Source organism: Marmota marmota, unplaced genomic scaffold (assembly GCF_001458135.2).
Source record: "Marmota marmota marmota unplaced genomic scaffold, marMar, whole genome shotgun sequence".
NCBI classification, from domain to species: Eukaryota; Metazoa; Chordata; class Mammalia; order Rodentia; family Sciuridae; genus Marmota; species Marmota marmota.
This window is the reverse complement of record NW_026000005.1, coordinates 17,451,253-17,478,870: the sequence shown is the minus strand read 5'-3', so window position 1 is coordinate 17,478,870 and position 27,618 is coordinate 17,451,253. Positions and strand designations below refer to the sequence as shown.

Below are 27,618 nucleotides of genomic sequence, written 5' to 3'. Positions count from 1 at the left end.
AACCTTATTTCAGGTTCCTCAGCAACCTCCCAGACTTCAATCTGTTGCAGATAACTTTCTATGATAGAATTTAGGATTTGATAACAAAAAAAGGCCTATACTGTCAGAAAAATGCATAACAATAATAATTACTTAAATCAAGTAATCAGCCATTTCACTTACCGTAGCAGAGTTGAGAGATAATTTTTAGCACCTCCATATGGGAGGTGATAAACACCTATAAGAAAGGCCTGCATGAATGTTTTAAGTTGAATATCCCTTACTTCCAAATGGATACATGGAAGTATTTCTAAGTTTCTATATTACATATGACATAGGTATTGTCATATGACATAGAGAATGTCTCTTTGACAAAATCCTTTTGGCCATTAGATGTGGTATTTGACATAATACATTATTTCTGCATAATCAATCTGTCACAATTTACTTTTTTTCCTGCTTAAGAAAAATGCCACAGGGTATCTGCCAAAATAATGAGTCTTAAGTATACTTTTCATTAAAAATAAAAAGGGCTGGAGATAAAGCTTGTAAAGTGCCTGCCTAGTATGCATTAGGCCCTGGGTTTGATACCCAGTGCTGCAAAAAATAAAGAAGAAAAGTTTTGTTGTTATTATTGTTGCTGGTTTTTTCGTACTGGGGACTGAACTTTTGCACATGCCAAGCAAGTGCTGTACCCCTAAGCTATGTCTCTAGCCCATTAAATGTTTAAAGACTTTCACTGTCTGGAAAATATTAATGACTGACCAGAAATACTCAGTTCAGAATTCATTTATATTACAGCATCATAGTTTATTTTTAAAGTAAGTCATTAATAAATAAACATTTGTATAGTCAGGTTATTCTAAGTTACTGAAACCCAACAGTATGAACTTTGGAGGCCATTGTTACAGTGAAGCCTTAGCTTTAAGGTAACTGCTATGGTTCCTTGCATAGTGTTTCCCAATAGCTTTCAAAACCATAGATAAATGCCCTCAAATATATAGTTTACTATAGTGGCCAGCGTCTCAGACTTTTTTAAACTCTTATTTTTAGAAGCCTACTGAGAAACTTAGAAATACTTTCATGTATCCATTTGGAAATAAGGGATATTCAACTTAAAACATTCGTGCATGCCTTTCTTATAAGTGTTATCACCTCCCATATGGAGGTGCTAAAAATTACCTTACAACTCTGCTACTGTAAGTGAAATGGCTGATTACCTGATTTAAGTAATTATTATTGTTATGCATTTTTCTGACAGTATAGGCCTTTTTTTGTTATCAAATCCTAAATTCTATCACAGAAAGTTATCTGCAACAGATTGAAGTCTAGGAGGTTGCTGAGGAACCTAAAATAAAGGTTGGGATAAAGAAATGGGGTTTTGGGGCTGGGGATGTGGCTCAAGCAGTAGCGTGCTCGCCTGGCATGCGTGCGGCCCGGGTTCGATCCTCAGCACCACATACAAAAACAAAGATGTTGTGTCCGCTGAAAACTGAAAAATAAATATTAAAAAAAAAAAAAAGAAATGGGGTTTTATAATACAGTTTTTTTAAAAAAAATCTGAGTCTTCTTAGTGTTTAATCATTGTGTCTTTCTGTCCTTATCCTCTCATGAAGAAGTAGAACTGCAAAATATAGTGAGTCTTCCACCAGAGAATAGTATGAATTAATTTTTTAATCACTAATAACAATCCTTATTCTAGCATTAATTTCATTTTGTATTTATTAGAATAAAAGACATTCACCAAATCTTAGATTAACTTAATATTTGTCATCATCCAGTTTAGCAAACTTTTTGTTACCAATTAAAAAGTGATAGTATACCTAAGTAGTGAAATAGCAGTAAAACTCAAAGGGTGAAACTCTGCTCTAAGACCTGTCTTTTTCCTATATATAAAGATATTTCTCCCAGAGATGTTTATTCTTGGATGCAAACAGTTGCAACTAAACCAGAAAATGAAAGCACTGTGAATATAGTATGAATAATCTAGGAAAATATGTTTTAAGTCTGTTATCGGACTATTTCAAGTAAAAACCACAGTGTAAAAATCATCTTTGTACATGTTTTATACATTATAAGTCTAACTTATGATGTTGTTATTTTAAATATCATCATAATGTCTGAATTTACTGAAATGTATGTTGAATACAAATAAAGTATCTAATAAATTTAAATCCCATAGTTAGTCCATTGTTATCACAAATTAAGTTCAAGTAATTGTGGAAATATATTCCTTTCCTAACCCCTGACTTTTCCTGGAGATTATGTTGATAATAATAAAGTAACTGGAGTAGGCCAATGTTACTTAGTTTTATTGTCATACCTGTCAGCCTTCCTGAGCCACAAGATTCAATAGTAATATGTCCTTACTGTGGTTATAGCATGTCTAATCCAAATTTGTGTTTTCAAAACTTGTCAACTAGAGAACAAGAGTGACCTAAAGATTCTTTTAAATACTGAGCCTTTTTTAAAGCTTTAGAATAACTCAGCTTAAATTGTTTTTGTAATAGTTTAACAATATAGCTGCTGCATTGCCGCAGTCTGGCTGGGCACAAAATCACGAGCCACCACACAGCTTGTAGATTCAAACAGCAACTCTTTATTCCCGAACTCACACCAGCCGTATACAGACACGTTCTGGGGAAATCCACGTTCTCTGCCCAAATCCACGTTCTCTCCCAAATTTACCTTCACTGGGCTTCTGTCTCCCAAAATATACTGTCTGAATCCCGTGAGAACTCAAGGGGAACTTAGGCAGCAGGATACGCCCTATTCCCAGCAGGAATAATCTTAAACCTGGAACCTAAACTGGGAACGCCCTAAACACGATTATGTTAAACCGGGAACACCCTAATCTGCCCTGGTCCTTGAGCAAGGTCAACTACATTCAATGTCACTGCAAAATGTCAGCAACATGGGGTACGCTGGCAAGGAAATTGTCATACCTACTTGGCTAATGGCTCCCAGCACTGCATAAAGCAAAGGATTTGTATTTATTTTAATGACATAGTAGTTTCCGAACTGTTTTAAGGAGAGACATTCTTTAACAATAGTATTGTTTATTTATAACTTTTTCTGTGTCCAAAACATATGAATTGTTTCATCTTTTATTTATTAAAAAGGTTTCCTAATGTTTTCTTTTTATGCCATTAGACAAATGAAAATGATTTAAGAAAATTTTTTTCCCAGTATGGATCTGTAAAAGAAGTAAAGATTGTAAATGACAGAGCTGGAGTGTCCAAAGGGTTAGTATCATTACAGATAGTATATAGAATTAACAGTTGTGTTCTTATTGAATTATTAGATTTTTTTTACCTATTTGATTTCATTTTTTCTTTTTTTTCTTTTTATTGATTCATTTTAGTTATACATGACAATAGAATCTGTTTTTATAAAATTATACATGCATATTTATATCATTCTAATTAGGTCCCCATTCTTGTAGACATACATGATGGTGGGATTTGCATAGGTCTTTTCAGATATGTACATAGGAAAATTGTCAGATTTATTCCGCTGTCTTTCCTATTCCCATCCCCTTTTATTTCCCTTCATTCCTCTTTGTCTAATGTACTAAACTTAAACTTCTCTTTTTCCTCTATCCCATTATTGTGGTAGTTTTTTGTTTCAACAGAATTCCATTCCCTCTCTTTTTCTTTTACCTTTCAGTCTATTTACGTGTATTAGACACTTGTGTGTGTGTTTTAGTGGGATGGGAAAGAATACTATAATTTTCCTTTATTTATTGGGAATGTATGTTATGTAGACTGAGGGCCCATTCAGTGTTAAACAGTAAGCACTTAATGTTGAGAACCAAATGTATTGGTAGCTATGGGTCCAGAAGCTTAAAGATCAGATACTTAATGAATCTTCTCCCTCCTTTAGATTATTATAAAATTTTATTTAAAAACAGCTGACTCCAAGGAATGTCTTTAGATTGTGTCTGAGAGACTTAATTAGGGAACTAATATGAGAAATATAACTTTAATGAGAAGGATTTTTAATTGTCATATCAAGGAGATTGAAAATGAGAAGAAAGCAATAAGGTGTGTCTGGAAATGTGTAGAGCTGTTTCAGTAGATTGCTGTGTGTACAAAAGCCAAATTTTGGAGAGGGGAAAGGTAGTTCACATAGTGCATTCACATAATGAATTTTACTGCAAAGGTAAAATAAAAGAGAGAAGGCAGTGGAGACCAGTGAAGGATTCTGTTTATTTTATAGAAAGAGGGACAGGACATGAATATTTACAGACACAAAAAAAGGACCAGTGAAATAGATACAAACAATATTAGTGAGAAACAACATATGGCAAGTGAGTATTCTGGAAAAGATGGGATCCTATTCTTTATAGGTTATTTTTAAGTAGATGAATATTTCCTAATAGTGCCAAATAATATTCAGATGAGTTGAGATTATCCCTTTTTTGTATGGCTATCATAATTTGTATTATTTTGTTAATATCTAATTTCTATCATTGAATAATGCACAAGGAAATGTAAGCTGTATTTTATGCATTTTCCACTGGATGGTGTACGTGTTCTACAAAAAAAAATAGTGTAAAATAGTTAACTCTTATCTAATGTTTGGGCAAACAGATAAAGAGAAAGTCCTTTATCTATAAAGAAACATTACCAGGTGCAGTGGTGCATACCTGTAATCCCAGCAACTCAGGAAGCTAAGTCAGGAGGATCATAAATTCAAAGCCAGTCTCAGCAACTTTTCAAAGCCCTAAGCAATTAAGTGAGTCTCGGCCTCAAAATAAAAAATAAAAAGGGCTGGGGATGTGGCTCAGTGATTAAGTGCCCCTGGTTTCAATCCCTGGGAAAGAAAGGAAAGAAGGAAGGAAGGAACTTTAAATATGATCAATCATTAAAAACAAAAGGAAATTAAAGGCTATTTTGCACTACTCAAGAATTTCATTATCTAAATAGAAATTATGTTTTCTTAGATTTGGTTTTTTTATTCCTTTTAGATATACATAATAGACTGTATTCTGACATATTGTACATACATTGAGTATAACTTATTCTAATTAGGATCCTATTCTTGTGATTGTACATGATGTGGTGCTACACTGGTCATGTATTCAATATAAGGATGGAAATTTATGTGCGATTCATTCTACTGCCTTTCCTGTTTCCCATCCCCCCCTTCCCTTCATTCCCCTTTGTCTACTCTAATGAATTTCTATTCTTCCCTTCCCCACCCTCCCTTGTTGGGTTAGCATTCCACATATCAGAGAGAATATTCAATAGCCTTTGGTTTGGGGGCACTGGATTACTTCACTTAGCACAATATTCTCCAGTTCCATCCATTTACCAGCATATGCCATAATTTCATTCTTCTCTATGTGTATATAAAATTTCAGATACACTTTTATTGTTTCCTTTTTCTCTACCTAATTTGTTTTTTGGAAATGGCATAACTCATATTTGTATCTTGAACATTATATGAATTATACTTGTATGGAAAAAACAGACATAAAAGCTAGGTTGTATACATTTTAACTGATACTATTTGGGAAACATACTAATAATTGTATAATCAGTTTATACATGCCAATAATAATTAATACATTTATACAATCTTTTACCAATACAAGAAATTTTATTGTGCTTAGATTTTTAATTTTTTTTCTACTTTTATTCCTTGAAAGCCAAACTTCTGCTACTTTAAAGGAGATTATTGCTTTAGACCAAAATTCATTACATTCCAATTTTTAAACCAGAACATGAATCTCATAATTTTCAACTCAGGAGTGAAATTATTTCAAGATCCCTGGTTTCTTCCTTTTATTTTCCTTTCAGTGCCCTGACTTATGTTGTGAATGATTCCTCTAAGATTCCTATGCTGTTACAATATAGAAAGAGGCTAACTCCTACAGTGACCTATCCTTAAACAAACAAACAAACAAAAAAGATTATTTTGGTATAGGACTGGGGATGTAATCAGTGGTAGAGCACTTACCTAGCATGTGTAAGACTGAGTTTAGTCCCCAGCACTGGAAAAAAGAAAAAGTTTAATATAACTAATGTAATGTTTTAAGAAAATAATTATTAATGATGCAATTTTTTTAAGGTATGGTTTTGTCACTTTTGAAACACAAGAAGATGCACAAAAAATTTTACAAGAGGTAAGTTCTTTGATGCATTTAACTTCATTTTTGGAGCATGTCTCCTTGAAACTAATACTTTAAGGTGTTTAATAATAAAGTACAACTACAGTAATGAACTGCTTTAAAAAAAAAAGTATGTGCCTTGTAAGACTGCCATTGATATCCAAGAAATGCTGCAGAAGGACAATTTCCAAATCATTGCATGACTGTGATTATGAGGCTGTAGTAAAATTCTTTTCATCTGTTTACCTGAACTAATAACTTGGAGATGTATCTTTTGTGAAATGATAGTAAGATCTTGATTCCTAAAAATCACCACAAACACAGAGCAAAATTATCTGAGATTATTTTTCTTTATGAAAAACTTAATACAAAGTAAGATCATTCATAGAAAAACTTGTACCCTGTAGTTCAATGTAATAATTTTGAATTATGGCAAATGTAATGTTTAATTTTTTTAGAAAAAGTAAGAGTTTTAATTATATATTATCAAAATAATAAACAGTTGAATCTTGTTATTCATTGTAGTTTATTCTATAAAGTTGCCCTGAATACTAAATTAGTGAATACTGAACTGTTGCTGTTCCTAGGGGAAATACAATATAAAGTTCCCAAGAACCTCTGATTACAATATTGTCATCAGTCAGTCAGTACATACCTTGTTTTGTTATGTTTTTATTTAAATACACCCTATTTAATATACTATTGATTCATTAACATTGAATTTACGGCCACCAGCACTATCATTCATGCCTGAATTAAGCACATATAATCCATATTTTCTCTATAAGGCATATAACAGGAACTTGTGCTTAGGACCATAAGCCAGCACTTTAGCATAGCACTATACTTGGAGATCATTTTAAATAACACAATCACTAACAAAAAATGTAAAAAAAATGCAGCACTAATTAGAATATGAAAAAAGATACTTTTTTATATTATGAAAACTGAAAAGAAGAAATAACATTGCGTTGTTTGACCTCCACTGGGAACTCATATGTCAGGCTACTCAAATTTTTCACCATTTAGCACATGTTTACTAATAACCTTGAAATCACCACAAGTATTCATTTGAGGTTACAAATAGATTTTGGTAAATAGGCAAATTCATGAATATAGAAGCAATGCATAATGAGGATTGACTGTGTTACAAATAAGAAGTTACAGTCGGAATATTGGAACCAAAATTGAGACCCAGATTATTTGATTCCAAAAGCTGCCCTTTCTACTATGCCCTGCTGCTTTCAAAAATAGTCTGATTTTTTAAAATTGTTTCTCATTAGTTTTTATTTGTTGGTGTTAGAAATAGCAATACCAGAATAATAAAGTTGTTTGTTTTTTCTTTATTTTAGGGTGAAAAACTTAATTATAAAGATAAGAAACTGAATATTGGACCAGCAATAAGAAAACAACAAGTAGGGATCCCTCGTATGTATTGAGAACTAATGTATTTTTCAATATTTTTTAATAGTCCTTTCTGAAATATTTATAGAATCTTCTTTTAAAACATCATGTTTCTTTCATCTAATAAAGTTGTTTTAGCAAAGTTGGAGGTCACATAAATATATCTTGCCCCAAATGAACCCGTTTTATCTCATCATCCTAGATGTAGAACACCTATAAAAACTTAAATATAGTATAGATGAATAAAATGTGATATACAATATAATTATAATAATAAAAATATAATTTAACATGAATTAATATAATATATATAAACTAGATTATTATTTCCAACCTATTTTAATGCACTTGTGTCTATTTCATTGAAAGATTCACAGAATGAAAACTTAAGACTTAGTGGGTTAATATATCTTAGTTTTGGGAGACTAAGGAAAAATACACATAAATAATGTTGCTTACTTATATTCTGTATAGGTACATCTTTAAAGAAAAGATCTTTTATGATGAAAATATTTTAAATAGTCAAAGCAATAGGAGTGATTTGGTAATTTAGAATTACTAATTATAAAATTTTCAAGTTGGAAAAGTAATTTAAAATTTACCAGCAAAAATACTGAAAGTGAAAATATAGAATAGCAGAAACCACTGCATGGTATGTACTGTAACCCAGCCACAAGTGTCATAACTATAAGTGTGAATAATCACTAAAACTTTAGGAATTAACTTATGTCTGTTTTCCTCAAATTTCTATAATGCTTTCAACTTTTTTCTCATTAATTAACTTGTTAATTAACTTCTTGCCTTTAACATTTATTGAGATATTAAAGAGAAAACATAAAATTACCTAACTTTTTCTTATTTTTCCCTAGCTTTTTCCTAGTTTCTGCTCGAATGTTTAGGTAGTTATTATATCTCTCTTAACAAATTGATGTTTTTGCTCATTTGAATTGTTCTTTTACTTATGAGTTAACAGAATTAATTTTAATTTTGACTTAGTGTTAATGTAGCTCACTTCAAAATGGAATGCAGTAAACATGGCAGAAAGCTGATATTTTCAAATTATTGTTAGTTACAAGAGTTAAGTTGTAATATATAGTAACATTTCTTTATCCCATTATCACCAGCAGTAAGTACCAATTAGTAATGTTCATATTTATGATCCACCAGTTGCTAAAATAGAAAATAAATCAGTACTATGTTTAATGTTTTCAAATATATGAAAAGTTTTTTTTTTCAGAACTATTCAGCATGAGGGTCAGTATTATGGGTTTTCGTTGATCTCCTTAAATCTTCACAGCAATCTTTGAGATATTATGAGGTCTATTTCTAGAAATAGAGAACTCATTCTTAGGGAAGTCATTGTTTTAAAAACATTTCCTCTGAAATACTCCTAAGGCAAAATTAGTCTTGGCCAATTGTGGGTCTTAACCCAATACAGTATACTGAAATTACAAGTTTTCTTTATTGTTTTTTTTGGGGGGCGGGGGCGGTTGAGGGGGATACCTGGGATTGAATTCAGAGGCACTCAACTACTGAGCCACATCCCCAGCCCTATTTTATACTTTATTTAATAGAGAAAGGATCTCACTGAGTTGCTTAGTGCCTCGTCATTGCTGAGGCTGACTTTGAACTTGCCATCTTCCTCTCAGCTTCCTGAGCCACTGGGATTACAGGAGTGTGCCACCATGTGCGGCTTACAACTTTTCTTTAAATCTCATGGTTTATATAAAAATTACTTCATGCATAATTTGCATTCTGTTCATAATATCATATTTTATATAAAAATATTTCCTTAAAATAACTGTTTGATTAACAGATTCTATAGGAACATCACTATATTCACCCTATGCCTTTTCTTACCTCCTGCCATAACATAACTATATTCAAACCTATAAAGTATGAGGTTAACTTAACCACATGGTGGTAATATTAGCCTTCAAATCTAGGACTGTTTGACCTTAAAGCTATTTTTATCTTTCTACAAAGAAAAATGGGTATTAAAAATACATTTGCAAAATACAAGATATTCTTAATTTTTTCTCAAATCCATTACTTCTTTCCATCTTTGTTACTAACACCCTAGTCTCAGCTATCTACTTTGTTTTCCTTGATTACCGGAAAAGTCTTGCTGGTCCCTATGAATATAATCTTGTTACCTTCCATTTCATCATTCACAAGGCAGCCGTAGTGATCTTTTAGAAGTTCACACTTTATCATCTCATTTCAGCTTGTTTTGAGCTGTTCTTCCCTTTTCATTTTGTGCTTCAGCCATCTGACCTTCTCAGTTTCAGAAACCACACTTTGCTTCCCAAACACTGAAATGCTATTTCCTTTGCCAATACCATTCATCCATTCCTTCTTCAAAGCCAGCTCAGCAATAGTTTTCTCACAAATGTTCCATATATATGGAGAGATTAATTAATTAATTATATGAACTAATTACTTTATATTACATATAATACATTTGCTATAACAATGATATTATATATTTTATTAATTATATAATTATTATATATAAAATAATATTAATGTCCTGCATGGTGCCCCATATGGCCTAGCATTATACCCTATATCACTTTTTCATACATTTATCAAACATTTAATTAATTGTGTAATTAGCCAATGACTATCTTCCCTAACTTCTCTGGAGATAGAGATGATGCCATGGCCAGTTTTTAATTTTTCTGTATCATCAGGTCTTAGTTCAATGCCCTTTAATAGTATGCACTAAAAATTTATTTATGTATTTCTCTCTTTAACAGATAAACCATTATTCATTGATGATCTTTGGGGGGAATCCATGAACCTCCTGAATTGTGTGTAAACTTTTGTTTGACTATACATATTTCTGAGAAAAAGGTCCATGGCTTTCATCAGATTCTCAAAAGAACATGATTAAAAAACGCTAAAACACTAAAATACTAGATCCAATGCAGTGAAAATATAAAAGCTAAGAATTGGTAGTGCTACTTAAAATGGTAGTCTAGTACTACTTGAAGTGGTTTGCAAACAATATCAATTCACTTGAGAACTGTTCAAAATGCAAATTCTTAGGCCCTATCTAACTAAATCAAAATCCCTGGAATTTGTATTTGTTTGCTTTTTTTGTTACAAAATGTACAATATAATTATATGCATTTATATTTTTATTTTTTTATTTATTTTAATGTTTATTGTTGCATTATAATTACACATAATAGTGGGATTTGTTCTGAAATTTGTATTTTAATAAACTATGTAGGTGATTCTAATGTTAAATTTTGAGAAGCACTAATATAGTGGAAGAAGCATTGCTAATTACAGTAATTTACATAACCTTGCTGGGCCAGTAATCTTAAATTGGCTTATGTAACTTTTTAAAGTCTTCTCCATGACAAAATTGTGTGTGTGTGTGTGTGTGTGTGTGTGTGTAATCTGATTTTTATTTTCTTCATACCACCTGTCCTGGAAAAAGAGATAAGGACCCCACATTAGCCAAAGAAGTTTCTGGTCAACGTTTGCAACAGCAGTAATTGTAACAAAGGGAAAATGGAGATAAAGAGTTGCAACATAAGTGAATGCTTGCTCTAAACCCAAAGAATTAAATAGGATGGAATAAAACATCTTCAGCAAAGTAGACTTCTCCAACTTTACTGCCTCCACCATCTTTGAACTTTTACAAATAGAAGGTCTAGCTAAGATCTTAGAAACTTTACTATGGTACCTGTAGTCTTCAAGTAACTAAATTATATATGTTTGTAAAAATGACTTAGCTGATGATAATTTAAATTCTTAAGCTCCATGTTTCACTACAATCTGAATTGGTAGATTTTTAATATTTACTAACCTTGACTCCTTTTAATTGCCTTAAGCTAATAAAAGCTACAAATTAATAAATTTGAAAATACATGCTTCATATGGAATTAAAAAAAATACTTGTGGTATCTTATTGTAGCTATGTGGTGTGTTAAGATAAATATTTTTCCAAGCTATTCAGAAATTACATGTTTAAAAGTTATATTGAACATTTCAATTATTATTATTTAACCTTTGCTTTAGGTTCTAGTGTAATGCCAGCTGCTGGAACAATGTATCTAACAACTTCAACTGGATATCCTTACACTTACCATAATGGTGTTGCATATTTTCATACTCCAGAGGTAACTTCTGTCCCACCACCTTGGCCTGTAAGTAATTTCATTTTAGAAGAGTTTCTCTCTATTAACTATCGAATGTTTTAAAATATTGTTTTATTTCTAAAATATTTTAAACAAATACAAGTAACATAACACCTACTTCCCTACCACTCAAATTTAGTATTTTAACAGTGTTAATATTAACATTTTGCCATATTTAAGTTCATTTTAAAGAGGGAAATAATAAAGTATGATAAATTCAGGTAGTCTCCTTATCCCCAATCCTTTACCCTCTTTTTCTCCTCAGAATATCTTTCCCATTCATTTTATATTTTTACTTCAAATGTATATCCTTAAGCAATATAATATTGTTTGGGCTGTTTCTTAAACACTATGAAAATAATCTTTTTCTACTCAATACAGCATTTTGAGATTAAAATATGTTGATCTTTTTTAATTATATCATGTTAATTCCTGTATATCTAATTATTTTAATATTTTATGATATCCCATTATATGATTATACTACAATTTTTATATTCCTTTAGTCAGACACTTTAAATTTTTTCTGTTATCAAGTCTACATCCAGTAATCTGCCAAAATACATCCTATTGACATGTATAACTAAAGTGAGTAAATTTAAAAAAAAGACTACATTCAGATCTTGTATGTGTTATACAAGTTTTTCTATGGCAGTAGTTTTCTAAGGTTTTTCTTAATTCTTTTCTATCAGAACTTTGTACACAGAGCCGGGCGCTGAGGCTCATGCTTGTAATCCCAGTGGCTTGGGAAGCTGAGGCAGGAGGATAACGAATTCAAAGCCAGCCTCAGAAAAAGTGAGGTGCTAAGCAACTCTGTGAGACCCTGTCTCTAAATAAAATACAAAATAGGGCTGGGGATATGACTCAGTGGTCAAGTGTTCCTGAGTTCAAACCCTGGTACCCCTGCACCCCTCCCCCCAAAAAAAACTTTTGTACCCATATATTTAGTTTATTTTAATAATTTAAAATCTCCACTCTACAATTCAGAATAAAACTAGTCAAATGAGGAAAACTCAAATAAATGAGTTAATATGTAGCCCCTGTGATGGAGAGTTAATTTAAGTTAGTTCCCTGGATGAAATAAGATGCCATCACCCCTTTGGTATTTCTTATGCCACCTTTTTGCTTTGCTTTCTTATTTTTCTCAGGACATTGCCTTTTTAATTGTGTATTTGTTTGGTCCCAATACTATTTACATTCCATAAGAAAGCATAGCAAAATCTAGAATGAGTGAGAAGTGTGCCTGTCTTTGGGGAAGGAAAAAGGTGATAGTGAAAGGGGAGTTTTTGAAAAGAAGAACCCAGAGTTTACAGACACATTCACACAGGCAGATCAACTCAAGAAGGAGTTTAGTATCTCAAACTATATGAAGTTTGGAATCTGAAAATTGGTATTCATGCTCATGTACCAATGGAAAATTTTCATGCTTCCATAATGTAACTTGGTCTGGACTAGAATATATGTGTAGAATTAAAATTTTACATTCATGAAGTGTATATATATCTTTGGCTAAATGTTGACAAACAGCTTGAAAAAGTCTTATCAGTTTACTCTCTAGACAACAGTTCATGAGGGCTCCAATTTCCCCATAATGTACTAATACTTAAAATTACCAGATTTTTACATTTTTGTCAGTATTTTTATGTAACAATATTTGATTTTACTTTCCATTTGCCTAATTATTGGTAAAATTAAACATTTCATACACTTAGTGGTTGTTCCAGTTTCCTTGTCTATACCCTGTTCTTTGTCCATTTTTCTATTGAGGTCATTTGTTGTCTTTTTCTTGAGTTAATTATATGTAGGTGTAGATTGTAAGTATCTCTTTCCAGTGTGTGGCTTGTCCATTAATATTGTTTATGTTTTCTTATAAAATATTTATCATTTTTTATCTTTCTTTCAATATTGACATGTACTAAATGTTTTCCTTTAATGGTTTCAACTTTTAGTATCTTATTTCTAAAAGAAATCATTTAGAACAAGAAGCTAGATAATCTCCTATATTTTCACCTAGATCTTAAATCTCTGGTTTAGGTATTGACTAGTCCAACTTTTCCCTGTTTTGCAGTGAGTCTTCTGCCAATTTCTGTGTGCAGATATCTTTCTAGGCTCTCTCATTCTGTTCCATTGGTATATTTGTTTACCCTATTCAACTTTAATTTTTTTGTTTTTGTTTTTGTTTTTTGGCACCAAGGATTGAACCCAGGGATGCTTAACCACATCCCTAGCCCTTTTTATATTGTATTTAGCAACAGAGTCTCACTAAATTGCAGAGGCTGGCTTTGAACTTGTGATCCCCCTGCCTTGGCGTCCCAAGCCACTGGGATTACAGGCATGCACCACCATACCCAGCCCAATTCTGTTTTAATTATTATGTCTCTATCTTAAGTCTTGAAAATTGATGGGACAAATCCTCTCACTTATTTCTTCAGGAATCTTTTGTCTGTCCTTAAATCTTTGCTTTTTTTTTTTTATTATTTTTTTATATATTTATTTTTTAGTTATCGGAGGACACAACATCTTTGTATGTGGTGCTGAGGATCGAACCCGGGCCGCACGCATGCCAGGCGAGCGCGCTACCGCTTGAGCCACATCCCCAGCCCCCTTAAATCTTTGCTTTTTTAAGGATAAATTTTATAGTTTAACTTGTTTAGATCTGTGAAAAACCATTGTTGGCATTCTGTAGAATTACATTCAGCATGTAAATTAATTTGAGACATTTAGGTTTTTTGTAATTTTGAATATTCCCATTTATAAGCAAGATATATTTCTCTATTTATTTAGGTCTTCTTTTAGCTCCATGAAAAACTTTGACTCATCTTTTTTGAATTTATTTTTAGTACACTATTATTCTTATTGCTTTTTATGAATGCTATCTTTTAAATCACGTTTCGTAGTAGGTTATTGCTGATGTATAGTAATGCTTTTGATACTTCAGTATTGATACTGTATCAGTAACCCTGCCAAATTCTCATTTAGACAATTGTTTATGATTCAGTATACTTCTATTTCTTTCTGTTCTTTTATTTATTGAGGCTTTTTCCCTTTGAGTTATTACACTGACAGGATCTCTGCTACAGTATTGATGTGATTACATCATAACTTTGTTCTTGAAAAAAGGAACAAGTTTGGTAATTCACCATTCATCTGTTTCCCTCCCTCCTACCCACCTCCCCTCTCCCACTCCCTCCTCCCACCCACCCCCCTCTCACTTTGTAGGCCTTTGGAAAATACAGTTAACCAGAGTTTCATAACCTTGGTTGGCATTATTGCCATTTGGGCCAGATGATTTCTTGTAGAAAATTATTGTCCTGTGGTTGTAGAATGTTTAAAAATGTCTCTAGCCTGCCCATAGTTATGACAACCAGAAATGTCTCCCAACATTGCCAGATGTTCCCTACAAGGCAAAATTACCTATGACTCATAATTATTGCCCTAAATCAGTTATGGAAGTTATTCTCTATTTTGTCTGCTAAGAGTTTTTATCATAAAAAGACAATGAATTTTTCAAAATGCTTTTTCTGTATCTGCTGAGATTATGATTTTTTCTTGAACCTTCTAAATAGTAAATTACATTGCTATTTTCTAATATTATTCCACGGTACAATTTTATTAACATTAGAATCTGTGAATTGTACAAAACTGATACTTCAGTTTTTTATGGGGGTGAACATTAATACAAAACAATATGAAGTTGGAGTCTATGTTTGAGATTAAATTTTATTACTACCATTAGAGCTGATTTTTACCTGTCTTGAAATACAACTTGCCTATTTTATTAGTGATATGGTGTTAGAGTAAGTCCCAGAAGAAATTACTTATCACTATTATTATTACTAATCAAGTATTACTTGTACTTTCTTCAGACATAAACACATCACAAGTTCACTAGATGGTTAACTCATTTAAATGTCAACTTTTTTAAAATAACAGTTTGACAAATGATTCAGTAAATAATTTATATGCCTTATAAATTTATAATTTATATGTAATAAGGGAATAGAATGTTTATTATTTGTAAGTAGTGGAAAAATCAGATAGGATCATTAATTTAGTTCTAAATGTTATATAAACATAAACTACTGCTGTTTTCCACAATAAAAATAGGGAGTGCCTGGGCTGGGGTTGTGGCTCAGTGGCAGAGCGCTTGCCTAGCACATGTGAGGCACTGGGTTCAATTCCCAGCACCACATAAAAATAAATAAATAAAATAGAGGTATGAGTCCATTTGCAACTTAAAAAAAAAGAATTTAAAAACTGTAGGAGGTGTCACCCTAAATCCAGATGTCATATTTCCCTGAATATTCCTATAGAACTGTATTTTCATAATCTTTGAAGGTGATACATTTCAGACTAAAAGCATCTTCTGAGTGGTTTTATCATTAATTACTATGGAAATGAAACAAATGGAAGTAGGAATACTGTGATGATTTTAATAAATAGACTTAAGTAGAATTGGTAATATCAATAAGAGATAGAAAAATAATACTTTGAATTATAAACCAAAAGTTGGTTGGGTTTAGGTAACAATTTAAGATAAATTTTATTATGAGCTATTTTAAAGAATTTTTCCTAAAATGAGTTTTCAATTTTTCTTCTTACAGTCACGTTCTATATCTAGTTCTCCTGTGATGGTAGCTCAGCCAGTTTATCATCAACCTGCATATCACTACCAGGTAGATATCACCTTACAATTAAAATCCTCTATGATACTTTCAATCCTAATTCTGGTACAATTATACAAATTATACAATTATAAAATTATATTTTATATACACTGATACAAATTATAAAATTAAAGGTTAGGTTACCTAGATATACTCAGGAAAAGAGTGTATCTACCAATTTATAAATCATAAGAGTTTTCAATATAAGAAATAATTTCATTTTATACACTTTCCATTTATATATTTAGCAAATTCTACCCTCAAAAATGCCACTTTGATAGGAATATTCCTTTGCTTTTTTATAAATTCTGAGATAGATGATTTCACCAGTTTCTATTAATCAAAGCAAGTAATTCAGTTTAATCAGCATTTACCTCCTTCATATTATTTTTCACTTTATAGTTAAACTGTTATTTATTTAACAAATCCATGAATCATTACATTTCAAGGTTTTCCTTAAAACTTCATAAACTTCATATTATCTTGGTCTTTAGTATAATATAGTGGTATCATCCCTTAGCAGTTGAAGTACTCACACTGAATTTACAGTGATTTTGGTTTAGAAGGTAGATCTATGGGGAGATATATCTTAAAGAAAAAATAGCTTTATTTAAAAGGAATAATGGGCTAGAGATGTAGCTCAGTGGTAGACTGCTTACCTACCATACACAATGTTCTGGGTTTGATCCCTGGAACCACAAAAAAGAAATAAATAAGAATAAAACATTTATTATTAAGAAATAGTATGACTATCTTAAGAAAAAAAAGTCCTTTATATTGTCATCTTTCATTAAGTACCTTAAAATAAGTTGACCTTTTTTAATAAACAGCTTTATTTAGATATAATTCACATACTAAACATCCACCCACTTAAAATGACTTTTAATGAAGTATACCATAATTAATTTTAGAATATCTTAATCACATACACTTCCCCCCCAAAAAGAAAAACTTAACCTCTTTTTCTCCCACTTCATTCTAAGCAACTAATAATATCTTGCTCTATAAGCTTGCCTATTATGGTCATGTAATATGTAATATGACTTCATTCACTTAGCATAACATTTTCATGTGGCTGTGGCTGTGGCTCAGCAGTAGAGCGCTTGTCTAGCATGTGTGAGACCCTGGGTTCGATTCTCAGCACCACATAAAGATAAATCAATAAAGGTCCAATAACTAATAAAAATATTTTTTAAAAAATTTCATGATTTATTCATGTGATGGCATGTATCAGTACATTTTGCAATAAAATCCCATTGTATGATTATACCACACTTTATTTTCCATTCATCAGACAATACATATTTGGATTGTTTTCACTTTTTGGTGTTCATAATAATGCTGTGATGAACACTCATGCAAGTTCTTGTCATATTACATATTACATGACTCATAAGTCTTACACCTAGAATGTAATTGCTGGCTCATATGGTATTTTGGTGTTTAACTATTTAAGACCACACTGTTTTTCAAAAGGACTGTTCCATTTTTATATTCCCATCAACAGATTATGAGGTCTGTAATAGCTCCATGTCCTTGCCAATACTTGTACATCTATCTACCTTTTTTGATTATAGCCATCTTAGTGGATATGAATGAAGTAGTATCACATTGTGGTTTTGACTTTTATTTTCCTGAAGACAGTGATGTTGCAGATGTTTATTGGTCATATGATATCTTTTTTGAAGAAAATTCTATTCATATTATTTGAATAACCATTTTTAACTTAGGTTACTTGTGTTTTATTATTGAGTTTTAAAGGTTCTTTATATATTCTTGAAATAATTTCATTATCAGACACATGATGAAAATATTTTCTCCCATCTTGTGGGTTGTCTTTTCATTTCCATAATGCCATCATTTGCAGCATAAATTTTTTTTAATTTTGATTAAGGTCCAGTTTATCTATTTTCCTTTGTTGCTTTGTTATTGTTATAAATTTATAACAATTGCCTAATTCAGAGTTACAAAGATTTACAGCCATGTTTTATTTCTAAGTATTTTATTGTTTTAGCTTTTACATTTAGGTCTCTGACCCATTTTGAGTTAGCATAACATTTTCATGATTTATTCATATGATGGCCAACTTCACAGAGTTATCCAGTTTTAAACCTTGTTTATAACCTGGGTGGTATTTTGTTTATTGTTTTTTTTTTTTTAGGCCCCAGCACAGTGTCTACCAGGACAGTGGCAGTGGGGTGTTCCTCAGGTAAATATTAATAAAGTTTCAATGTCTAATTTCACCGGCCACAGCTGGCACATGCCTGCAATCCCAGAAGCTCAGGAGGCTGAATCAGAAAGATTGCAGGTTCAAAACTAGCCTCAGCAGCTTACAGAGGCCCTATGTAACTTAGTGAGACCCTGTTTCAGGACAGAAAATAAAAAGGGCTGGAGATGTGCCTCAGTGCCTAAGTGGCCCTGGGTTCAATCTCTGGTACCAAAATAAATAAATAAATAAAATCCATATTTTACTTTATTCTTATGAAGACTGCATGAATAGAGATTTATACAGACAGTGAATTCCTGGAACCTATTTTCCAACCATGAATAAAATCTTTACAATTATAATTATTGATATTGTGTACCTTAATAAAAGCCAAAAAAATGAGTACTAAAGTCAGGAGAAGTGGGTTTGAGACCTTTCTCTTCTTTGTGTTAAGTGTGATCATTTATATTCACATTTCCTCATTTTTAAAATGGATGTAATAACACTACAACTTGGTAAGTTTCCTTACATGATTTTTGTGAAGATCAAATAAGATCGTGTAAGTGAAAGCATATAAGTGAATGGTACATTAACATGAAGAATTACTTTTTTATACTGTTGGTGTTATTGGAAAATTTAGCACTTCTCTACCTTTACTTCAGATTTTGCTTCAGTTTGACTTATGCCTCTAAATAAGTACAGATTGTGTATACTTCATAAAGAAGGCTTGGAAACTAAAGTGTTTCATTTTTCTGAGTGTGTCTGAGTGCTTTGGATTGGGGAGTATTTGCATAGCCTTTATTATTTGAGCATCCCTAATCCAAATCTAAAATGCTCTGAAACTGAACTTCAGTGATGTTCTACCTGTATTCTGTTTTCTAACTTTTGATATCAAACAGCTTACTACCAAAAATATTGGTGACTTTTTCTCACTTCTATGTCAAGACACAAAGCTGGGAGTAAATACTTATACCATTTTAAATACCAGAGGCCATATAACTACAAACTTTAATGATGTTAATACATCCACAATTAGTGTCTAAATTTGTGAAGGAGGTTCTGAGGCACTAAGAACTTTTAACACTTACCGGTGATAATGTTCTTTATTGATATCTGCACAATTGGAATTTATAATAACCCAGAGTTCCTAGTCTTTTGCTAAGATAGTTCTATGCTAGCTCTGAAAAAGAATTTTAGGAAAATATGAAATATATATTTCTCTTTTCTGTTGGGTAAGCATTTGGTTTAACAGAAATAACTAATCATATTCGAATGAAAAATATGGTTTTGTGTTTTAGTCTCCTGCCTCTTCTACTCCATTCTTATACCTCCAACCTTCTGAAGTTATTTATCAACCAGTGGAAATTGCACAAGATGGTGGATGTGTTCCTCCTCCACTGTCTCTCATGGAAGCTTCAGTTCCAGAGGTATATATTAGTCTTTGTTGTTGTTGTTGTTGTCCTAAGGATTGAACACAGGCCATTACATTTGTTCTAAGGATTGAACACAGGGCATTACATATGATAGGTAAGCATTCTACCACTGAGCTATATTCCTAGCCCTATATTAGTCTGAAGGTAATTGCTACTGTTAACCCATCTTAACATTTCATTTTCTTCTTTTTTAACTTAAGACCCTCATTAAAACTGCTCATCTTATGTTTTCTTTGATTTATTGATATTTCTTATCCTTTTTATGTCTAACAGTGCTTCATTTTAGATTTCTTCACTAACTAATCCTGAATCCTTCCCCAAGTCAACTGCCCACTAAGCTAATCCCTGACTCAATCTCCTTGAAAGTAATGAGACACCAAATTTTTGCCTTTCTCTTTTGCCTTTCAGTCTGTATTGCTGCTCACGTTGTTAGTTAAAAGTATTTAGTCATTAAACAAATTAGGAAAATATCTAAAAAGAATTTCCCTTCAAAACTATAAATCAGGGGCTGGGGATGTGGCTCAAGTGGTAGCGCGCTCGCCTGGCATGCGTGTGGCCCGGGTTCGATCCTCAGCACCACATACAAACAAAGATGTTGTGTCTGCCGAAAACTAAAAAACAAATATTAAAAAAAATTCTCTCTCTCTCTCTCTCTCTCTCTCTCTCTCTCTCTCTTTCTCTTTAAAAAAAACTATAAATCAAATTTATAACTAAAAATTATAAATGTCACCTCAAGTGTCTTTAAATTATAACCTTGATGCATCACCAATAGTCTCATTGTCTCTATGCCAAGAACTGCACATGATATGTTTTAAATCATACTTGTAAAAGATTAGAAATTAGCACCAACCTCCAAGTTTGAGTGCATTGTTTTATTATTTTTCTATTGCTAAGGTTTATAACATAATTTTGTTCTGAAATAGCTTCTACAGTTGGATCTCAGTGTTTATTATCAACACTTCTACTAAAATCACTTCATTATTTGTCTCATCCTCCATTTTTGTGATTGCTTTTTTCTCTTCTCCAGCTTTACTGAGATACAACTGATGAATGAAATTGCACTATAGACATTAAGGATGTTTTGACATACGAATATATTATGATCACCACAGTCAAGTTAATCAATGACCTTAGATGGTTATTCTTTTTGTATTTTGTTGTTGTTTCTTTGTTTATAGTGAGAACATTTAGGATCTATTCTCAGCAATTTTCAAATATACAACACATTATTGTTAGCTATAGTCACCATGCTGTGAAGTATATTTCCAGAATATTTTCATCCTAACTAAAAGTCTATACCCTTTGACAAACATCTTCTCATCCTCCAGCCCCTACCTATCATCATTTTACTCTCTGCCTCTATGAATTCAATTTTTTCAAATACTAAATATAATCATGTGGTATTTATCTTTCTATGTCCGTCCTATTTCATACCATAATGCCCTCCAGGTTCATCCATGTTGTTACAAATGACAGGATATTATTTTTTAAGGTGTAATAGTATTCTGTAATGTATATAATAATGCATTTTCTTTATCCATACATCAATACACAGTACATTAAGATTAATTCTATATTTTGGTTATTGTGAGTAATGCTGCAGTGAACATGGAAGTTCAGATATCTCTTCAAATTATTATTTCATTTCCTTTGGATATATTCCCAGAAGTGGGATGAGATTGTTGAATTAAGTAGTAATTTTTTATTTCTTTAAGAAACCTCCATACTGCTTTTCAAAATGACTATACTAATTTACATTCCTACCAACAGTATACAAGAATTTCCTTTTCACCACATCTTTGCTGGTGATCATTTTGGTTCCTAGTTAAGTCTCCTTTTATCACAGGTTTTCTATATGGGGATATAATAATTGCTACTTCTTTTTCACCTTTACCCTGCTTCACCTTGGCAGTGTTCCTCAGTTAGAAGGGTAGGTAGTAAACATCAAAAATGATGTGAACATGATTTCTTTGATTCTATTTCCCCTTCTGTTAAACAGTGTAAAATTGGATCTCTGTACAGATACCCCCTGATTCTACGTTGGCCTGACCATACAATGCACCCCTACACTCAAGACTGTAAAGAATCTTTGAATAGGTCTGACCTCTAAGGAAATCTTTATCCTTCCTGATGTCTGAGAAGGCCTCAGAATCCTCCCTCATAGTGGTCAAATTGTACAGCACTTGGCAGGTATATTCTACATTGTTTATAGCTTGGGAATCATGGACATTTTCTTAATTGATGATGGCATTTTTAAAAAATCAGTCTTTTGTTGTTTTTGTTGCTTTCTGGTTTGCAAGGAAGAGCAGTGAAGTAAGAATGTTTTTATCTTAGATATTTACTTTTGGCATTAAACCATATTCTTAATTCCTGATATCAGATAACTTATCATCAGAATTTTTATATTCACTATTTACTGGAATTTTTATCTTATAACTTGTAATTTGTGCAGTATTTCCTTACAGAATGATATTTGCATGCTTTTATTTTAATATTGTTTCTGGTAAAGATATAATCTAATATATAATGTAATGAATAGAGTAGGGTGGTTTATTGTTTAAATAGTTTTATCCCTAAAATTAAGGAGTGCATGGCTTTTCTTGTGAGTTATTATGGTTAGATTTCTAATTTATGGAAACCAAATCAGTTTCTAGCCCCCAACATACAAATCTACCCAATTCCTGACTTATCTTTAGTGTCATATATTTATTTAGTGACTATCCGTCTTAATCCAAGGTAATTTCTTCCTCTTATGCTCTAGATAGCTTCATTCTCCTCCTCCTTGAGCATCTCACCCCATCTATTATCCTTTATTTTTTCCTTTGTATTTTAAGTCTTTTTCTCTTCATTCATTCACAGCTTCATTTAATCTACTGGTTTGAGAAACAACCTTCACAGTCTTTCCTTCATGATTTCCTTTTTTGTAAAATGAGGACATCAGGAAAATCTATTTTACAGAATCAATGTAAAAATTAGAGGTGTTGCATAGAGAGTGCTCTGTATAGTGCCTAGCATCTTGAAAAAGGCAATTATTATCCTGTGACACTCTCTTCCACAAATACCGAAATTCTTTTCTACCATTCAGTATTTCTACTGCTTCACTACCGATTTGCTCTACATTTGCTGAAGTCCACTTCATTTAACTTTCTGCTGAAAATGCCTTTGAATAAGGTCTTCCTCAAGGACTTCCTAATTGCCAAATATTCTTCCTTCCTTTTAATCTTAGTTGACCTTTCAGAGACATTATACATACTCCTTGAAACTCCTTCTACCCATGGTTTCCATGACACTGCTCTCTCTGGCCTTCCTTTACATCCCTTTATTTTCCCTTGTAATCTAATTTTGCTCCCATAATCATGGTTGGTTCTCCATTCTTTCACTCTGTGTATTTACTGCTGTTATTATCATCCATACTTATATCGTAAACCCTAACCACACCCTTGAGTTTTAGACTTCACTATCCAATATAATAGCCAGTAGCTGTAGGTGGCAGTTGAGCACTTGAAATATGGCAAGAACAAATTGAGAATGTCCTGTAAATGTAAACTGTACACCAGATTTTGAAGGTGTAGTATGAAAAAATTATAAAAATGTCAACAATTTAATATTGGTTATACTTTGATATGATACTTTAAGCCTATTGGTTTACATAAAATATATTATTAAAATTAATTTTATCTGTTTAGCTTTACTTTTATAACGTAGCTACTGAAAAATCTTAAGTATATATGCAGCTCATATATTTCTATTGGACAGAGCTGCTTTAGAGCCATCTAACTTTCTATCAACAGTAAACCTCTACTAGAATTCCTACAAATATCATAAATATTATGTCACAAACTTAACTTCTTCTCTGCAACCCCCTCACACACAATTACATAAACATAAGGTTTTCATTGTGTGAATGATACCACCATCTGTTATACAAGCCCTAAATCTGTTTTTACATGATCTGTTCCTGGCCTGTTGCTCTATTGACTCATCTTTCAGCTGTCATTTAGTATATAATCTTTCTTCCAGCCTACTAAACACCTGGGTAGATTTCCCAAATAAGGTGTTTTCTTAGTTTCATCTATCCTTTGATATGTAACTCCCTCATTCTTTCCCTAATTCTTTCATATCAAACATCAACTTCACTAGAAAACTTTCACTGAGCACTCTTCCCAACTTTCTTAAACAAAATCAAGTAGTACTTTTTTTTCCTCCCATGCATTATATATATATATGTCTCATAGGACATATGGTGATTTTTTTACTACCATCTATTTTTTGATTAGATAACAAGTGAATTAAATAAACCTAGGGAGTGTGTTTTTCATCTGTTTCTATCAATTGTGTAACAAAATGCTTATTAGTACATTGTTAATTGCTGAGTAGATGTTTTTAATTAATAGATTAAAGTAATATGTTTTCTCTTCCCCTCCTACCATCCTCCCATCTTTTGTAATAGCCTTATTCTGATCATGGAGTTCAAGCAACATATCACCAGGTTTATGCTGCAAGTGCCATTGCTATGCCTGCGCCTGTGATGCAGCCTGAACCAATTAAAGTAAGAAGTTTGTTTTGATCCTTTTTTCTGTGTTTCTTCAGTTACATTTCAGGTTTTCCAAATTTCTCTTCTGGAAAGGAGAAACTGGATTTATTTTTTCACATTTGTGATTAGAAATTCAAAATTGGTAAACTCCTTGCATGTGGAGGAAATAAAAATTCTAAATTAACTGTAATTCCTGTTATTTGTGAAGAGGTTATAAACCATACCTACTCAAAAAATTTTATTTATCGTGTTGAAATGTACATAACTTAAAATTTACCATTTTAATCATTTTCAAGTATATAATTCAGTGGCATTAATTACATTTACAGTGCTATACAAATTGTCACCATTATTTCCAAACTTTTTTCTATTACCCCGAATAGAAACTCTGCTTTCCGTTTTCTCCCCTCCCCCAGTCTCTGGCAACCATTAATCTACTTTCTGCTTATGAATTTTCCTCTTCTAAATATTTTATATACTCAGATTTTCACTGTGTCATTGACACATAACATTTATGAGGAGAAGAAAACAATCAGTGATTTCCTCTTTCTGTTTGTAAATGTTTCCATGCTTCATAAATCAAACTCAGGCCAAACAATGATAGCCTAATTAGATCCATGTATATGTATATTCAGTATATTTTGGCTGTCTACTCTGTAGCAGGGAATTTTTCCTATTCCCTTAAGACCCAGTTTCTTAGTAAAACTATTGCATCATTTTGTTAGAGAAATGGATTTTTATCTCCAGGAAAGAATTACAGATTGATAACTGTTCAGAGGAGAATGTAAATTTTGTGTGTATTGTAGTTTGATGAGGAAAGGGGGGTATTCTTTGCAATAAAATGATGGATATAAGTTATTTCACACTCAAATTCATGCTTTTCTGATCCATCATATTTGTTGAACTCAATACCAAGACAGTCTACATTAAAGTGCCTCCCCACGCTTGTGTCCTCTCAGCCAATCACCACTCACTGCCATAACTACTTACTGCATCCCTTCACTGCCTTTACTATTGTACTGTGAATACCAAATAAAACCCAATTTTGGCCTCGTGTCAAAATCTTATACAAATCTTATTTTTGGAGACTTCATTTTTAGTATTGTTAGAAAACCTTCTAAAACATATTTCTTCTAATTTAACATTTTTTCTAAATATACTTCTCTAGAAATAGCCAATACTGCTATACCATATTAAATAAGTTTCAGTTATTTTCAGTTTCTGAACTAGAGAGAGAAAGAAGAGGTGTCATAAATAATTGAAGTTGTACTGCTCAAATAAATAGAGAATGGAGTGGTGAATGGTATAGGATAGGAGAAATTTCCAAAGAATGTTAATGTTAAACATTCTTCATTTAAAGTTTAATTATTCAGGCTGGGGTTATTCACTCAGTGGTAGAGCGCTTGCCTAGCACATGTGAGGCACTGGGTTTGATCTTCAGCACCATATTAAAAAATAATAAATAAAATAAAGTTTAATTATTCTACCGTAGGAGTATATACTTTAAATTTTCTTAGATCTATGAGTAGGTAGCAACAGAAATGTATCTTACTCTTCAATTTAGTCACATGAAAATTACTAATTCACCTTTTGTTGGAAATGGAAAAAGGAAAATTTAATAGATTTTCAAAGTCAAAATTAAAAACACAAGGCTATTATATGATTTTGTACTTCTTTATTTTTTAATAAAAGTGTTCCATGCATTTTATACTCAGTATTTTTTCATAAGTGACTTAATAGCCCTCAAAAGAAAACAATACCCCACTCATTTCTGTAGTTTTCTAGAACTGTACAACCTTGTAGAAATGCTTTACTATACAAGTTTTACTATGTGGCAAATTATTCACTTTTCCTTATATTGCCTTTGTATTATAACATGGAAATCTTAATATGTGAATGCTGTTATATCATTAGGAAACAGTCTTTTTCTAAAACATATTAAACTGATTTAAAATACTAATGAGCATTTGAAACATTAACCCTTTTCTTCCTATACAAATTTCCCCTGGTACCAAAAACCTTGATGACTTTTAAAATAGGAGGGTGAAAATATTCTTTATAAGAACTTGATCCTATTATTTTTATGTCACATTTTAAACTCTAATGGAAAGATTGATCAATGAGTACCAAAGTTCCATTAAGATAGTAGTAAAAAGTTCTAATGTGCTTTTTGCACAGTTAAGGTGACTACAAATGAACAATAATGTACTATGTATTTTAAAAAAGCTAGAAGGAAATGTTTTGAATGTTCTCACCATAAAGAAATGTTATGTGTTTGATGAGATAGATTTGTTTAACTTGATTTAAACATTACAAAATGTATACATGTATCAAAACATCACATCGTACCAGCAATGATATGTAAAATTTTTGTTTTATTTATCATTTAAAATAAACATAATTTAAATTTTTAAAAGATATATAACCTCAAAAACTCTGATTATAATTTTGTGAATATTAATTTAGACACATCCTAAAGTAGGAATCTCAGATATCCAAACTATCTTTAAACAACAAATCTAATCAGTGAAATAGAGATCTTCATAAATCTGAAAGCACAGTCTTACTGCTTATTTAGTAGTTTGCCAGAATCTACTCAAAGCCACAGACTTATATTCTATCAAATCACATACAAAAAAGCAAATACAGAGAATACCAATATAGAGAGTAATACTCTGTTACTTAGGGTTATCATTACTTAATTCAACAGTCATATCATATACAGAGTTAAAATTAAAGACAATAATAGGCTGCAGTTGTAGCTCAGTGGCACACTTGCCTGGCATGTGTAAGGCACTGGGTTTGATCCTCAGCACCACATATAAATAAATGAAATAAAGGTATTGTGTTCATCTACAACTAAAAGTATTTTCTAAAAATTAAAGACAATAAAGCAAAGCCACAAATAAGGAAATAGAAAAGTATAACTATACCAACTCTATGAAAAAAATACTTGTATAGGGTACTACATTCAAGGCAAGGATGACTAGCATAGACAGATGTTCCTCAATTTAAAATGAGGTTACATCCCCAAAAAACCATTAAAAGTGAAAATATGGTAAGTCAAAAATGCCTTTAAGAGATCCAAGATGGCAGAGATGATGTAAGCTACAGATCTCA

The 27,618-nt window shown here is 31.8% G+C and overlaps 1 protein-coding gene across 4 annotated transcripts; it reads left to right on the top strand.

The window, feature by feature from the left end:
• Positions 1-2,975: 2,975 nt before the first annotated feature.
• Boll (boule homolog, RNA binding protein) lies at positions 2,976-27,349 on the top strand. Of its 4 annotated transcripts, XM_015481197.2 has the most exons (8): positions 2,976-3,224; positions 6,058-6,112; positions 7,450-7,525; positions 11,540-11,667; positions 16,263-16,334; positions 18,487-18,534; positions 19,830-19,958; positions 24,415-27,349. In XM_015481197.2, the coding sequence occupies exons 4-8, from the start codon at positions 11,551-11,553 to the stop codon at positions 24,529-24,531; spliced, it is 483 nt and encodes a 160-aa protein (XP_015336683.1). In that variant the 5' UTR covers positions 2,976-3,224; positions 6,058-6,112; positions 7,450-7,525; positions 11,540-11,550; the 3' UTR covers positions 24,532-27,349. The 4 variants fall into 4 exon arrangements, with proteins under 4 accessions (XP_015336683.1, XP_048664200.1, XP_048664202.1 ...); XM_048808243.1 differs by lacking the exons at positions 2,976-3,224; positions 6,058-6,112; positions 7,450-7,525 and having other exon boundaries at positions 11,149-11,667; XM_048808245.1 differs by lacking the exons at positions 2,976-3,224; positions 6,058-6,112; positions 7,450-7,525; positions 24,415-27,349 and adding an exon at positions 21,987-22,128 and having other exon boundaries at positions 11,149-11,667.
• Positions 27,350-27,618: the final 269 nt, after the last annotated feature.